This window comes from Chlorocebus sabaeus, chromosome 3 (genome assembly GCF_047675955.1).
Source record: "Chlorocebus sabaeus isolate Y175 chromosome 3, mChlSab1.0.hap1, whole genome shotgun sequence".
Taxonomy (NCBI): domain Eukaryota; kingdom Metazoa; phylum Chordata; class Mammalia; order Primates; family Cercopithecidae; genus Chlorocebus; species Chlorocebus sabaeus.
Window position 1 is genome coordinate 84,700,898 of NC_132906.1, and position 17,678 is coordinate 84,718,575.

The 17,678-nt window shown below is 39.1% G+C and overlaps 1 protein-coding gene across 10 annotated transcripts in view; it reads left to right on the forward strand.

Annotated features, from left to right (window-relative positions):
- The window catches only part of BIVM (basic, immunoglobulin-like variable motif containing), a 40,381-nt gene that overhangs the window by 892 nt on the left and 21,811 nt on the right, over positions 1–17,678 (forward strand). For 2 of the 10 annotated variants that reach the window (XM_073014480.1, XM_007960835.3), the window contains exons 2-5: positions 2,779–2,898; positions 4,808–4,989; positions 6,945–7,543; positions 15,780–15,906. In XM_073014480.1, coding sequence (XP_072870581.1) covers positions 4,961–4,989; positions 6,945–7,543; positions 15,780–15,906 — 755 coding nt within the window. In that variant the 5' untranslated portion in view covers positions 2,779–2,898; positions 4,808–4,960. The other 8 variants (XM_073014482.1, XM_073014481.1, XM_073014485.1 and 5 more) reach the window with 8 other exon arrangements.

Consider the following 17,678-nt stretch of genomic DNA (forward strand, 5'->3'; position numbering starts at 1 on the left):
TGGTCAGCTCGGGAGTCGGACCCGGAGCCGCCTCCTCTGCCTACCTCCCTCTTGCCAGCTGCCCCGAAAACCCAGAAGGGCCGGTGGCTCCGCGCCAAGGCGGGCCTGGTCGGGCGCCAGGGCAGGGGGTTTCTTTCGTATTTTCTTTTGTGCAATTGTCATTATTAATGATATCGACTCGTTTACTCAAACAGTCTAATCGGAACTCCAGCTCTTAGCCCAGATGCAGCAATTGCCCGCGGGCCCCCTTTAACACCGACAGCGTCCCTGGGCCCGGGGCAAGCATGTTCGCGGCGGTCACCCCCGGGCCTCGGCGCGCTCCCCCTGGTGGAGTGCCTCGTCTTCCGGCCGGTGAGGGAAGGTGGAGGCGGGAGTAGGGGCGAGGAGGCCTCGGCGGCCCTTGGGCGGTGCGGACCAGGGACTCGCGGTCCCCGCGACTCGCGCTGAGGCGCGGGCTGGGGTGGCAGCGGGCAGGGGGCGCAGCAGCGCTCCTTCCTCTCCGCCCGCGTCGCCTCGGCGCGCACTGGTTCTGAGCGGCCGGGGCTTGGCCTGCGCGACTGTCTCCTCAGTCCTGGCGGACTCCGAGCTGGCCGAGGCACGAGCTTGTCAGAGGACGGTGGTGGGAACGCTCCCGGCCTCCCCAGGAGCGCGGGCTGGAGGCTGGCGCCAGGCGCGGAGGACTCCCGGTATCTTTTGACAGGCGGGCGCCTAGGCTCTGGGGACCCGCAGGTCTGAAGGGGAGGAAGGGGCCTGGAGGGCGCGGGAGGACACTGGGTGGGAAGGGTGGCATCAGCTCGGCTGGGGGCTGTGCGCCTCTGATCTCGCCCTCCGGCACATATTCGACCTTTACGAGGTCACCGGAGTGCCCCTGCTCCTCAGTTGTCTTCTATACAGAATATAGATCAGAGTATTTTGTCATATGAAAAGGCTTTACTGAAAAGGGTTTTAGAGATGTTTGGTTCTCTCATAAACTTGATACTTGAGAATATAGACAGAATATAACCAGAAAAGTCTATAACCTAGGCGATGAAGATTGGCTTTACAAATGGACGTTTATTTTACAGAACTCTTCTTTCAGTGACTTTGAACAATTGTGACTCTGGCGGTGCTTTTAATGCTTGCCATTTTATAAATTTTTGCTTTGCATACGAGCAAAACATATTTCTATTGCTTATGACGTGATTTTATGTGTTAGCTATTAGTTGAGCCTGAGGTCCTGCAGTAATTCTTAGTAGTAAATCTTTTTTTTGTTTTTTGAGACGGAGTTTTGCTCTTATCGCCCAGGCTGGAATGCAATGGCACAATCTCAGCCCACTGCAACCTCCGACTCTCCTGTTCAAGCGATTCTCCAGCTTTGCCTCCTGAGTAGCTGGGCCTACAGGCATGCGCCACCACGGGCGGCTAATTTTGTTTTGTTTTGTTTTTCAGTAGAAACGGGTCTCACCATGTTGGCCAGGCTGGCCTCAAACTCCTGACCTCAGATGATCCACCCGCCTCAGCCTCCCAAGTGCTGGGATTACAGGCATGAGCTACGGTGCCGGCTTAGTAGTAAATCTTAATATAGCAACACCTCACTTGCCTGGAAGAGGGAACCTCAATCAATCAAAATGAGGGCCTACAGTAATGCCTGACATGATGCAAACACTTAAAAGTTATCTGTTGAATGAGACGTCTACAAATGCTAGGCCCTGGGGATACAATAATCTGGAAAACCAGACTTGCAGGATGCAGACGTTGATCATATAAACAGATACACACAGAATTAAGTGTAAAATTACCACCTGGTAAGACCTGTTCGAACAAGGTACTGGAGTCTCTACTGGGTGACCTGGCCTAGTTTGAGAAGCCAAGAAAGTTTCCCCCAGAAAGTGACGTTTGAGCTGATGTTGGAAAGATGAATGGGAATTAACTAAGTAAGGGAGACAGTATTGGGAGAACCAAAAACTAATGTGGAGCTTGGGGGGTGGGGGAAGGGAATGAGATGGAGCTAACCAGATAGATCTATGGACCATCAGGAGTTGGCCTTTTGTTCTAAGAGCAGAGGCTTTCAGGCAGAGGAGTTCTGTGATCATATGTACGTAGCAAACTTTATTTTCTAATATCTCTGCACAGGTCAGGTCAGAAGTGTCAACTCACTGAGAATGGTTTATAAATAGAGAAACAAGGAGTTACAAGATGAGTCAAAACAGTGACAGCTCAGTCTATTAAGTGGAGGGACAAACTGCCTCTCTATATCTCAGTATTGTCTATAATGATTCTGTTATTAGTACTATCAGTAATAAATTGTGCTTAGTGTACTTTAAGAAAGCTAGAATCTGAGCAAAGTACTGAGGATGCAATAATAGAAGCCCCCTTTGCCTCTTCGGGCTCTCACTGTAGTGAGAAAATAGACGTGAGACAGTGTGGAAAGAAAGTAAACACTAGCAGTGTTTGGGTCGTGGGATTTGGGTAATTTCCTTTTTCCTGTAATATCTTTTGGTAGTTTGCATTTTTTTTGTAATGTTTTACTTATAAAATCTATGAATATTACATTTTCAAAGAGAAATTTACATAAATATAGTTTCCAATGAGAATGTTTCATGCCCTTGGATTTTAGTGACAGTCAATTAAAATGCATCCTTATGTTGATGATCTTCATTTTTTTTTGCTAAAACTTCCACCAAAGAGATCATCTTGTTCAGTGACTATTATTTAAAAGCAAATAAACCAAAAACACAAATAAAACCAGACTGTTACTTTTTTCTCTCTTTCTTACCTTTTTTTTTTTTTTTGAGACAGAGTCCTGCTTTGTTGCCCAGGCTGGAGTGCAGTGGTGTGATCATAGCTCACTGTGCAGCCTGAAACTCCTGGCCTCAAGTGATTGTTTCGCCTCAGCCTCCCAAAGCACGGACATTACAGGTATGAGCCACTGTGCCTGGCCCACACTGTTACAGTTTATATTAATTGAGTGCTGTGTTCTATCTTTAGCTTCCAGGAAGCTTACCCCCAACTTTTGTGCTTAAATGCAGCCATTTCCCTTTGCCTATGTTTTTGATAAGAATATTCTCCATGGCTGGGCATGGTGACTTGTGCCTGTAATGGCAGCAATTTGGGAGGCTGAGGTGGGAGGATTGCTTGAGGCCAAGAGGTCAAGACCAGCCTAGGCAACATGGCAAGACCCAGTTTCTTTAAAAAAAAAAAAAAAAAAAAAAAAAAAAAAAAAAAAAAAAAAAGATTATTCTATATATGTTCCAAATGAGCATACTTTTACAATCCCTGCTGGGCGCAGTGGCTCATGCCTGTAATCCCAGCATTTTGGGAGGCCGAGGCCGGCAGATCACCTGAGGTCAGGAGTTCCAGACCAGCCTGGCCAACATGGTGAAACCCCATCTCTACTAAAAATACAAAAATTAGCCAGGTATGGTGGCACCTGCCTGTAATTCCAGCTACTCCAGAGGCTAAGGCAGGAGAATCTCTTAAACCTAGGAGGCAGAGGTTGCAGTGAGCTGAGATCCTGCCATTGCACTACAGCCTGGGCAACACGGCGAGATTCCATCTCAAAAAAATCAAATCGAATCAAATCAGATCCTTACACTGTCACACACAGAGCTGGTCCCATGGGCAAAATTCCATTCAGTGTGAGGAAGGAAGCCCTGGGAAAGTGGAAGCCAAGTCTGAGATGAGGATATAAAACGGGCAGTGCCTGGAACATTTCTGTCTCCCCACCAAACTCACTCCAATAACCTTTGCCTATTGCTTCTCACCCAGACCACATGCTCTTTCATTCCTCACCTCCCACAGCCCACCCCCATGACCCCAATACCACAAATACCTACCTCTCTGTCCACCACACTGATGTAGAGAAAGGCATGAAGATCACAGATGAGAAGTAGAAAATGCTGTTAGGACACCTGCTAAGAATCAAAACAACTCTGTCTTCCAAAAAGATAAGAGTTTGGTCTGAACAACGCCAGGTACTGAGCTTCCCTCTGCCATTATCATTGCACCACCAGATGAATAAGGAGACAGCATCAGCACTTCCACCTGAGGAACCACTACACCTACTCCAAGATTTTTTTTTACCAAAAGAAAGTGAAAGTTTTCAAAGTGAAACCACGGGAGGTTCCACCTTTTGTGGTAATGTTCCTATCCAACTGACCCTCCTGCAAACAACTGTAAACTCTGCACAAATTATTTTAAAACTGAAGGGTTTTTCTTTTTGTTTTTGCTTGAGACAGGATGGAGTGCAGGTCGCCCAGGCTGGAGTGCAGTGGTGCGATCTTGGCTCACCGCAACCTCCACCTTCCAGGCTCAAGCAATTCTCCTGCCTCAGCCTCCAAAGTAGCTGGGATTACAGGCACACGTCACTACTGCCTGGCTAATTTTTAAATTTTCAGTTGAGATGGGGTTTTACCATGTTGGCCAGGCTAGTCTCGAACTCCTGACCTCAAATGAGCCACCCGCCTCAGCCTCCCAAAGTGCTGGGATTACAGTCATGAGCCACCACACCAGGCCTAAAAGCTGAAGGGTTGAATAGAGAAAAAGCATGCTTTGAAAGCATTTTTTAAGTAAAGAAAATGGAATTTTGCCTAGCACATGTGGAGTCCTGATGATATGCAGCTCTGTTTCCTTAAATTCCATGAAAGCTATGCAATACCTTTGCTAGTTTCTCCTCACAGATCAGGATAACTGAGGGGGCTCTTGCGTGAATCATCTTCTATTTCTTGCAGCCTAACTCATAGGCTTTTGTTGTTCAATATTTGTGTGATGGTTTTGATACTATTTTTTTGTAACCCATGACAGTTATTTTTATTTCTAATTTTTTAAGTAAGCAAATGGGCAGAGATATTAACTGGTAAAAGTCCAACTGATCACCCAGGGTGGATTGAATCTCTCGACTGATGCTCTGTTGCTGGAGCCCTGAGAAACCCACATAGCCCGCCTGGGCACCTGCCTGGGGTTGTCTGCTGCGTGACCTGGGATGGTTCAATTCACCAAGGACTTCCTCTGGTATACATCTTCAGCTTCCTTGCATGCCGTCAGTTGCTACTTAAGCTTTCTGTTTTCTTCCCTAAAGGAATCAGTTTAGACTTGAAATTCAGTTTTTCCTGAAACTGATCAGAAGTTAGTGACACCTTGATTGGATCCATTTTTCTGTCAGGTGATGAATCTTTGAAAAATTTCCTTTCTGTATTCTTTGTTGATTTAAATCTGTGGTCATTATTCATTATGTATCCTTTATGCCTATGTACTTAAAAAATCTTGCTAATGCATTATTTTTTAGACAACTTTATGGAGGTATAATTCACACACTGTATAATTTACCCATTAAGTGCAATTCATTGGCTTTTAGTGTATTTACAAAGTTGTGTGTTCATTGCCACAATCATTTATAGAATATTATTATTACAAAAAGAAACTCCATCACCCCCAAACCTCAAGCCCTAGGCAACCATGAATCTACCTTCTGTCCCCATAGATTTGCCTCTTCTGGACATGTTATATAAATAGAATAATACACTATCTGATCCTTTGTGACCATCTTCTTTTACTCACTATAATGTTTTCAGGGTTCATCCATGTTGTAGCATGGGTCAGTACTTCATTTCTTTTCATTGCCAAACAATATTCCATTGTATTGATATACCACATTTTATTTATATGTTCATCAATTGATAGACATTTGGGTTGTTTCCATTTTTTGGTCATTATGAATAATGCTTGTATTAACATTTGTGTGAAGATGTATTTTTGTCTGTCATGGATATATACCTAGGCATGAAATTGCTGGACCATATGGTAACTCTGTTTAATTGTTGGAAGAACTGTTTTCCAAACAGCTGGACCGTTTTACATTTCCACTAGCAGTGTATGAGGGTTATGATTTCTCCACATCCTCACCAACAGTTTTTCTTACCTTTTTGATTATAGTCATTCTATTGGGTGTGAGGTGTTATCTCATTGTGGTTTTGATTTGTATTCCATGATGGCCAATGATACGGAGCATCTTTTCATGTGCTGATACTGAGCATCTTTTTATGTGCTTATTGGCCTTTTATTTTATTTTATTTTATTTTTATTTTTGAGACAGAGTGTCACTCTGTTGCCCAGGCTGGAGTGTAGTGGCGTGATCTCGGCTCACTGCAAACTCCACCTCCCAGGTTCAAGCGATTCTCATGTCTCAGCCTCCCTAGTAGCTGGGACTACAGGCATGTGCCACCATGCCTGGCTAATTTTTGTATTTTTAGAAGAGACGGGGTTTCACCATTTGGCCAGGCTGGTGTTGAACTCCCGACCCCAAGTGATCCACCAGCCTTGGCCTCCCAAAGTGCTGGATTACAGGTGTGAGTGACTGCGCCTGGCCTTACTGGCAATATCTATACTGATTTTGAAGAAGACACTATTCAGATACTTTGCCCATTTTTAAAAATTGGGCTATTTGCTGGTTGGACATGGTGGCTCACACCTGTAATTCCAGCACTTTGAGAGGCAGAGGTGGGTGGATCACTTGAGGTCGGGAGTTTGAGAACAGTCTGACCAAGATGGAGAAACCCCATCTCTACTAAAAATGCAAAATTAGCCGGGTGTGGTGGTGCATGCCTGTAATCCCAGCTACTTGGGAGACTGAGGCAGGAGAAACACTTGAACCCGGGAGGTGGAGGTTGCAGTGAGCCAAGATCGTGCCATTGCACTCCAGCCTGGGCAACAAGAGTGAAACTCCATCTCAAAAAAAAAAAAAAAAAAAGGACTATTTGCTTTTTAATTATTTTTTAATTATTTAAAAATAATTTAATACATTATTTTAGACTAATTTAAAAAATAAGATAGTGATCATGACTCTAGTCATATAGTAGTTGTAAAATTAATATAGAATGAAGGCATATGTATGCATGAAACTTGTTATGCTTTTTAGTGCTGTTTGTGTGTCTGGCGGATTGTTGATCATTCTTTTTCCTTCCTCTTAGGAGTTCATTTTGTGACTCTCAAGCTTTTATAGCATGCTGTAAACAATTGTCAAAATTGTTTATCAAGAAACAGAAAGAGTTGCCAGTTCTTTCTAGTAATAGAAATTTTACACTGCATTCAATGCCTAACGTTGCAGAAACAGAAAGGTCAAATGATTCTGGAAATGGTGAGCACAAATCTGAGAGACAGTCACCTGAAGAGAATCTACAAGGTGCTGTAAAATCTTTCTGCACAAGTGCCTCAGGAGCACCCTTGGGTCCCAAAGGAGATGGTCATTATCCATGGAGTTGTCCAGTGACTCATACTCGGGAAAAAATTTATGCCATCTGTTCGGACTATGCCTTTCTCAACCAGGCGACCTCAGTCTATAAAACTCCAAATCCATCCCGCTCTTCTTGTCTCCCTGATAGTACCTCTTTATCTGCTGGAAATAATTCATCAAGATACATTGGTATCCCGACTAGTACATCGGAAATCATCTACAATGAAGAAAATAGCTTGGAAAACTTATCCAACAGCCTAGGCAAGCTACCTCTTGCATGGGAAATTGATAAATCTGAATTTGATGGGGTGACCACAAATTCGAAATACAAAACAGGTAAGGAGGGAACCATGAGGTTCATATGTGAAAATAATGAGAAAACAAACACTAAGTGTTGTTTAATCTTGCCATTACACAGTTTCCTTTTATAATACTAAATAAGGAACATGGCTATCATCTTGTCTGTCATTGTAGTTTTAGGAAAGTAACCTTGACATAGGGCTTGTAGTTCATTACAGGGTTTCCACTGGAAACTTCAAGCATAACCTTTGTATTAAATTATTTTGAGAGCTTTGAAAATCTAAGAATGTTGTACAGTATTATAGATAAACAGATGATAGCTTAGAAAAGGTTAATAATATGGCTAGAATAACTTACTACTCTTTCATAGTTTTATAGGCACATGAAGTCATATTTCCTGACCAAACATCTCTTTTTCCTACTATATAATGTTTTAGCTTTTTTTGGTTAAAATGTTTGAGGCACCCAGCAAAGCCTCCATTACCACTGAGTGGGCTGTATACTGCTCCATTTAAGAGGATGCTGTTTACCTAGGTTGTGCATAACTTTCACAGTTGCAATGGGGTGGTCCTGTGGCAGATAGAAATACTTGACACTTCTTTCTTTTGAATTCAAAGTAATACAGGAATTTTGTGAGGCAGGTACTGCTACCCCCATTTGTAGGTGAAGAAATCAAGGCTTAGAGGGGATAAATTTCTTGACCGAAGTTGCAGAGTTAATAAGAGGTCAAACTAGGATTTGCATTTTACTTCTAGGCTTCTCTGATGATTTTGTAAAATCTCAATGCTTCTGCTTGTTCATCTGCAAAATCAACTTGTTTCATAGAATGTTATGTAAATTTGTAATTCTCAAAGGTAGGAGGGGGATTTTGCTTTTTTGTCTAAATTTGTAAGTAATGAGCCTGCAGTGTTCTTTTTGTCTAATGCCTTTGTCCAGTTCTGGAATTAGGGCTATGCAAATCTTCTAAGAAAAGTTGGGAAGTGTTTTTTTCTCCTGTTTTCTGAGGATTTTCAGAGAGATATTAAAATCTCTTTGTATAATTATCGAGTTGTCTTGATTTCTGTTAATTTCGGACAAATTTTAATTTGTCCATGTCATTTAAGTTGTCAAATTTGGGGGCTTAAAGTTAATGTTATCCCTCTAACATCTAAGGAATCTTTATTGACAACTCCTTTTGCATTCTAATGCTGGTAATTAATTTATTTTCTCTATTTTTTAAAACTGATCAGTCTAGCTAGGAGTTTATCAATTTTGTTCATCTTTTCAAATAACCAGCTTTAGCTTTGTTAATTTTCTCAATTGTTTGTTTTCTATTTCATTGGTTTCTGCTCTTTATTATATCCTTCCTCTGACTTACTTTGGGTTTACTTTGGTCTTCATTTTCTGACTTCTTAAGATGGAAGCTTAGATTATTGATTTTAGACTTTTCTATCATAAGCATATAATACCCCAAATTAGTCTTTAAGTACTGCTGTAGCTGCAGCCCACACATTTGATATGCTTATTATTATTATTTAATTTGAAATATTTTCTAATTTCCTTTGCAATTTATTCTTTGATACATGTATTACTTAGATGTATGCTATTTAATTTCTAGATATTAATAGTTTTTCTAAATATTGATTTCTAGTTTAGTTCCATTGTGGACAGAGGGCATATGCTCTCAGTCTTTTTAAATGTACTGAGACTTGTTTTATGACCCAACATATGGTCTATCTTGGTGAATGTACCATGTGCACTTGAAAAGAATGTGCATTCTGCAGTCATTGGGAGTATCTATAAATATTAATTATGTCAAAGTGTCTGAAAGTGTCATTCACATCTTTTGTGTCTCTGCTTAACTTGTGTCTTTTCTACCAATTGCCGAAAGAAGGATGTCAAAAATCTTCAACTATAATTGTGAAGTTGTCTTTTCTCCATTTAATTTCTTTTTAAAAAACTAATACATGTTTAATAACAGAAAATTTACCATCTTAACCATTTTTACGTGTACAGTTTAGAGGCATTAAGTCCATTTACGTTGTTGTGCAGCCATCATCACCATTCATCTCCAAATCTCTTTACCTTACAAAATAAACTTTGTACCCATTAAACAATAAATCCTCATTCCTTCTCCTCACACTCCCTCGAAACCACCATTTTACTTTTTGTCACTGTGAATTTGACTATTCCAGGTACCTTATATAAGTGAAATCATATAGTGTTTGTCTTTTTATGACTGGTTTATTTACAGCTACCCCTGCTGTCTTCTGGGTGCTGTTTGCTTTGGATACCTATTTCCATCTTTTTACTTTCAGCCTATTTGTATCTCCAGATCTAAAGTGAGTGTTTCAGAGAGAGCATATAGTTAGCTAATTTTTTCTGTTTCTTTTTTTTGTGTGTGAACCCACATATACAAAAACATATTTTTTTAAACCCATTCTACCAATCTCTGCATTTTGAGTGGAGAATTTAATCCATTTACGTTTAAAGTAATCACTGATAAGGAGAGACTTTTGTCATTTCGATACTTGTTATCTACATATAAAAACTCTGTTCCTATACTGCTTAATCCCCACCCACTTTCAGTTACTGATGTTATAAAATTACATCTTTATACATTGTGTGTCTGAAAACATAAACTAATAATTTTTATGTATTAATCTCTTAAATAATGTGGAAAAGAAAATGTGGAGTTACAAACCAAAGTTATTATAATAATAGCTTTTTTATTTTTTATTTTGAAATAGGGTCTTGATCTCTTGCCCAGACTGGAGTGCAGTAGCACGACTATGGCTTACTGCAGCCTTGACCTCCCAGGCTGAAGCAATCCTCTCACTTCAACCTCCTGAGTAGCTGGGACTACAGGTGCACACCACCACACCTGGCTAATTTTTAAAAATTTTTTGTAGAGATAGAGTCTCACTATATTACCAGGGCTGGTCTAAACTAATAATAATTTTTCAAAAATGTATTAGTCTCATAAATCATATAGCATACAAAAACTGGAGTTGCAAATTAACAAAATAACACTGGGTTTTGTAATTGTTCGTGTATTACCTTCACTGAGGTAAATTTATTTCTTCCTGTGGCTTTGAGGTAGTAGCTAATGTCCTTTGATTTCAACCAACAGGAATCCTTTTGGCATTCCTTACAGGGCAAGTCAAGTGATAATAAACTCCTTCAGTTTTTGTTTGTCTGGGAGTGTCTGAATTTCTTCTTCACTTTTGAAGGACAGTTTTCCTGGATTTAGGAATCTTGTTTGAATTTTTTTTCTTTCAACACTTTGAATATATCAGCCCACTTCCTTCTGGCTTCCAAAGTTTCTGATGAGAAATCTATTGATATTCTTATTAACAGTCCATTGTATGTGATGAGTTGCTTCTCTTGTGTTGCTTTTAAGAGTCTGTCTTTGTCTTTTTACAATTTTTAATTTTTTTAATTTGAGGCAGAGTTTTGCTCTTGTTGCCCAGGTTAGAGTGCAATGGCACGATCTTGGCTCACCACAACCTCCACCTTCCAGGTTCAAGCGATTCTCCTGCCTCAGCCTCCCAAGTAGCTGGGATTTCAGGCATGTGCCACCATGCCCGGCTAATTTTTTATTTTTAGTAGAGGTGGAGTTTCTCCATGTTGGTCAGGCTGGTCTCGAACTCCTGACCTCAGGTGATCTGCCTGCCTCAGCCTCCCAAAGTGAGGGATTACAGGTGTGAGCCACTACACCTGGCCTTGCAATTTTATTATATCGTATATTGGTGTGGGTCTTTCTAAGTTCATCCTGCTTGGAATTTGTTGAGTTTCTTGGATGTTTACATTCATGTTTTTTTAAATCAAATTTGGAAAGTTTTTAGCCATTATTTGTTTGGATAATCTCTCTACCCCTTTTTCAGGGTCTTCTCTTTCTGGAACTTCTGCAATGTATAGGTTGGTCCACTTGATGGTGTCCCCAGGTCCCTTAAAGTCTGTTCACTTTTCTTCAGACCTTTTTCTTTCTGTTCCTCATACTCAGTTATTTCAGTTTTCCCATCTTCAAGTTCACTAATTTTTCTGCCTGCTCAAATCTGCCTTTGAATCACTCTAGTGAGTTTTTCACTTCAGTTATTATATTTTTCAGCCCAATAATTTCTTTTTGGTTTTCTTCTAAGTTTTCTATCTCTTCATTGATATTTCCATGTTCTTCATACATACATCTTTCTTTAGTTCTTTTAGCATCTTTAAGATAGTGGTTTTAAAATCCTGTCTAGCAAATCTGCCATTTGATCTTTCCAGAGATGGTTTCTGTTTGTTTTCATATTTTTTTGTTTCTTTGAAAGGGCCTTATTCTGTTTCTTGTGATTTTTTGTTGTTGTTGGAAACTAGACATTCAAATGTTATTTAATAATGTAGTAACTCTGGAAATCAATACCCCTCTTTCCCAGAGTTTGTTGATTTTAGTTTTTATTTTTTGATTTCTATAGGCTGTTTCTATGCTGGTAATCAACCTGAGGTATACATTTAAGGGCTTCTCAGGGAAAAGCCCCTGCCTTTCTCTGAGTGTGTACAGTGATTTTCTAAATTTCACTGTATAAGTGATTGCTTTTGAATATACTGTTTTTGAAATGTCTGATTCCCCAAAGGGAAAATGAAGAGAAAAAAAAATAGAACAAAAAAAACCACACCAAAGGTGCTGGCCCCTTAAGTCCTCTGGAAGTTGCTTCAGTTGTAGTGGGAGGGGCTTGCAACACTGGAGGGAGAGTTGCAACAATGGCTGCCCCGCTGTATCTGTGCTTTCAAGATCAGAAGCAGCAGTCAGCAATCAGAACACAGGTTCCCAATTTTAGTAGGACATGGACCTTTTTGCCCACCATGGTTCCCACAAACTGCCTGGAGCTTCTCCAGGAGCATGTGCACAGTTGCCTGGACTTGGGGATAGGTACTTGTACCTTGCTATGTCCTGAAATTGACCAAAATTTGCATTTACTGTTCAGGACTTCCTCTGAAAGTTGCAATCCTTTGAATAGACTCTGGAAATCCAAAATATTTACATCAGACAGGTTCTGCCAGTGCAGTTGTCTAAGTGGGGAGACAGATTCCTGGTGCCTCCTACATTGCACTTAATTCTGTTAATTTTTTAAAAAATGTAATTTGAAGCTCTGTTATTAAGTTCACACACATTTATGAGATTTATGCCTTCTTCCTGAATTGACCCTTTTATCATTATGAAATATATTTCATTATTCCTGGAAATTTTTCTTGTCTGAAAGTTACTTTGATATTAATAAAGCTCCTCAGCTTTATTTTGATTATGTTTGCATGGTATATATTTTTCCATCTATTTATTTTAGTTCTAGAATTTACATTTTTATAGCTTCTATTTCTTATCTGAGATTTGCTATATTTTTCATTTATTACAAGAGCATTTTATCTATGTCATAATGCATAGTTATAATATCTACTTTAATGTCATATCTGCAGATTTCAAAATCTGGCTAATCTCAGAGTAGGCCTTATCTTTTTTCTTGAGAATAAGTCATATTTTTCAGTTTCCTTACATGTTCTATAATATTTCATTGTATCCTAGATAGTGGGACTATTATGTTATGGCAACTCTGGTATATTCCTTCAAAGTGTTGATTTATTTAATTTTTTTTTGGTTTTAGGAGGCAGTTAATTTGATTGAACTAAAACTGTAAATTCTATCTCCTTGGTACAGCTCCAACCATCTCAGTTCAGTTCCTTTAGCTGTGTTGCTTGGGTTTACTCCTTGCAGGCATGGTCCAGGGGTCAGTCCAAGATTTGGGCCAAATTTATACACAGAATTTGGGCCCCTTCTTCTCTGTGGCTGTCTTCTTTATGGGTTCCCTCTCACCTCACTTTCAGTGATGGTGATTGCACAGGACTCTGTCCTTTGGTTCTTCCAGTAAAAAAAGACAGTGGATTTTCTGCTTTTATTTGCTCTTCTCATACCTTTTTCTAAAAGTCAGTGTGTTGAATACATATATTTGTGTGTGTGTGTGTGTGTTTGGTGTTGAGGCTGTGTGTGTGTGCTGTGGGTAGGGTGAGGAATGAAAGAAGGAACTCGGTAATGAGAAGGAGCAGTGGGCGAAGGTTCTTGGAGCTGATGTGATGGGAGGCAGAAGGTGCAGGTGTTGCTCTTTTATGTTCCGATCTCAAACTGAGCTTTCACTTTGATGTGGCTTCTTTCCCTCAAATCGAATCAGCTTTTGCCTGTGGGACCTGCTCTTTCTGTGGCAGTGCAGAGATTTTATGAAGTATGCTCATTTGGACCGTATATGCTCATTGATCCCAGGGGCAATCATAGATTCAGCAAAAAGAGAATGGGGGCAAGGTCATGGAACCCTAGAGGAAAGTGTGAGTACAGACTGTTTGCAGAGCCTATCAAGGTCACACATTTCCATGTTTCATTAGCCTTAAAATTTTAAGTGGCTGGGAAAACTACTTAGGGAATTAAGTCATTATTAGGCAGTGAAGACATCTCAAGAAATGTGAGAAACTCATTCTTCTGTCATCTGACTCTCTAAGAGTCATTTTACCAGTCAAGGAAATTTGGCACAATGAGATTTGGCGCAATTGCTCACCTTTGCCAGTGATGTTCAGCTCTGTGAAAAGTGTGTTCTCTGTAAAAACTTAGAAAAAATAATTAAAAGGGTTGAGCACGGTGGCTCACACGTGTAATCTTAGCATTTTGTGAGGCTGAGGCAGGTGGATTGCTTGAGCTCAGGAGTTTGAGACCAACCTGGGCAACATAGCGAGATACCAACTTTATTAAAAATACAAAAATTAGCTGGGCATGGTCACATGCACTTGTGGTCCCAGGTACTCCCGAGGCCGAGTAGGAGGATTGCTTGAGGCCCGGAGACTGAGGTTGCAATGACTGGAGATTGCATCACTGCACTCTTGTCTGGGCAACAGTGCAAGACCTTATCTCAAAACAAACAAACAAAAAGAATAATTAAAAGGAAGGTGAAACATTGTTTCTTGACTTTATAGTCTTATTATTACATTTTTACAGAAATTCCTTGGTAATAATAGTTCCTGAGTTCCAGCTGTTCCTAGGTGCCAAATGGTTTCAGTGTAGAGTATCTTGAAGGAATAAAACCGAATTCTTTCTATGTTTGCTTATTAGGCGCATATGTATATAATCTGTTTTATAATTTATGAATGACTCATAAAAATGAAATATTAGCCTTCAGTTAATTTTTATAACAGAACTGTTGTAAAATAGAATATCTGTGAAAGATTAAAGTATTTGAGCATAGCTATCTGAAATCTTAATAGTATTTTAATTAAATGAGGCTTGGATATTATTTATTGATATTTTACTTTATATACCTTTTTTTACTAGATATTTCACTAACAATTTAGAAATAAAACATATAAAAAGTATAGGGATGGATACCCCATTCTCTATGATGTGGTTATTTCACATTGCATGCTTGTATCAAAACATCTCATGTACCCCATAAGCATGTACACCTACTATGTACTCACAACAATTAAAAAAATTAAGAAGTACAAATTCTCACTCTTACTTTTGGCTCCCCTTTTATCTAGCTCCCAATTCTCCCTTCCCCAGTAGTAACCACTGTTGTTTGTCTTGAGGGTCTTTTGGAGAATGTATGTGTGTGTGTGCATGTATGAGTGTGTGTAGGTACATGCATACATACATGCATATATGCACACAGGAGACTTTGCTTTTCATTCTAGTTTCTGTGCTAAAGTTGCATTTTTGTAATGTACATATGTGCATCATTCTTCATTCCTTCTGTTGTCTCTTTAAGCCCAGAGATATTTTTAAACATCACATCATCACATTATTGGATCTGGTGCTTTTACTTTCTTAACAGAGTTGCATTAATTTGGTTTTATTGTTTTATAGAAAGCCTTCATTTTCTGGAAAGTGGTCTAGTTAAATTTTTTACTGTTGATAATTTGATTTTCTAGATGTGGCTAAAGATTTAGTGATTGTGACCATTTCACCAACTAAGTGACTAGCTCTGGAGTTGGAGTAGAAGAACGTGACATGAAATAGAATTCATGGTTGTTTAAATTTGTTTTTATTCTCTCTTTCTGTTTAAGGTGGGGGACTATTATTGCAAATACATGTATTACTTCACTGTGTTTGCAAATATCATTTTTAGAACCAGTGGCAGTTATTTATTTATTGTTATTTTTTCTTTATACTTTCTCAGCAGAATTATTAAGGCAGTTACTTCTGAATTTTGGTGTATAATTTTTGTCATTTCAGTTTACTTCATCTTAAGCATTCTGCTTATTTTATACTCTTGTATTCTAGGCAGTGCAAAGAAACAAGTTTCCAAGAGAAAAACTTCAGATAAAAAGGGAAGATATCAGAAGGAATGTCCTCAGCATTCTCCTCTTGAAGATATTAAACAGCGGAAAGTATTAGACCTTAGACGATGGTGACGTTATCAGTTTTTATTTTTTTCATTTTTGAAATATGTAATATATGTTGGCAATAACCTAGCAGTTTACAAATTAATACATTATATGTATCATAAATATTTTTATTTCTAAAATTATTACCAGGATTTCTGAATCTTTAAAGTCTACCACAGATGTTTGAAGTAGATTAATAATGTGCTATGCTGGTCTTTCCCAAACTCGGCTGGTCATTAGAGTCATCTGTGTGACTCCACATAACTGCCATCTAGATTTAACAATGATTAACCTTTTGATGTAGTTACATACTTAGCTTTTCATTGCTGAAGAATTTTCAAGTAAGTGACTGATTTTTATCATATTTAATCTCAAGTTACCTAAGTATGCATCTCTAAAAAATGACTTTTTTCTACTTAACCACAATACTTTTGTCATACCTAATAAGATTAACAATATTTCCCTACTGTCTAATTCCCAGGCTAAATTCGCATTTCCCAGATTGTTCTGAAAAGGTCTTCACATCTGTTTGTTCAAAGTGGGACCCAGTTGTGAACCACATGTGTGTGTGTCATGACCCATAATTGTCTCAATCTAGGACAGTCTCCACCCCACTTTCCCCTTTTTTCTTTCTAAAATTCTATTTATTTTAATCAACAAATGAGAATTGTAAAGATTGACTTATTGAAGAGACTTGGCCAGATATTTTGTAGAATGTCCTACATTCTAGATTTGTTTTTTCCTTTTAGTTTCCTAAATTATTCATCTAACCTCAATATTTCCTGTAAACTGGAAGTTGAATATAAAGACTTGGTTAAATTCCAGTACAACATTTTATGCAAGAACACTGCTTAAGTGGGCCCTCATACTTCAAACGTTTCACATCAGAAGGCACATGGTATCTGATTATCTAATCTTAGCAATTCTAAGTGATTACTGGGTTAAGGTGGTGACAGTTGTATTCTACATTGACGAGTTCTTTCTTTCCCATCTGCTACCCTCAAGTAATCAGTAGGGTGACAGAGTGGCATTAGGTAATAGCCAGGTTCCATCAACTTTTTACCTTATCGTTTTAGCCAAATGTATTGACAACCCAAACCCATTGATGATCCTTGTCTGAATATTTGTTGCAAAATGGTTACATTTCAAAATTCCTTTTTTTTTTTTTTTTTTTACTTTTATTACCCAGCCTTCTTCTGTAGCTTTCATTGATCAACTGGGGCTATTTGGTTATCTTAAAATACAGTTCCTAGTCTAAGGAAAACAAGTGTAATTCATGACAACTTTTCTGTGTTACTGACTCTGATTGGGGTTTTTAAAATTCCTTTGTATGTCATTTTAGAAATATATTTTTATCACTTATTTAATACATATTGGACCCTTTGCTGTAAGCTGAGAAACAGAGATGCACACAACATGGTCTTTGTTTTCCCAAGGTTTACAATCCAGTTGAGGAGAGGGGACTACACAGAAAAATGTGAAATATCTTAGGCAGTTTGTCACTTGATGGGTATGAATCACTAATTAACCATGAAAGGAGGTAATGATCACCAAAATGCTTTACTAAGGTCCTGGGTCTTAAGGGAGGGAATATGAAGTGTTGCAGGGGGTGAAGGGTCTTTGAAAGGATTACAGCAAAGTGTCTCTGGAATGTGGGTAATGAAGAGTAGAGTAGCTTGTCTAAAGGGAGGCTCAGAGAAGCCAAGAAACCTGCCAATGTCACATGGCTAATAAGTAGAAGATCTTGTATTGAAGCCGAAGAGTCAGACTCAACATTCATGCTGTTTCCTTATAA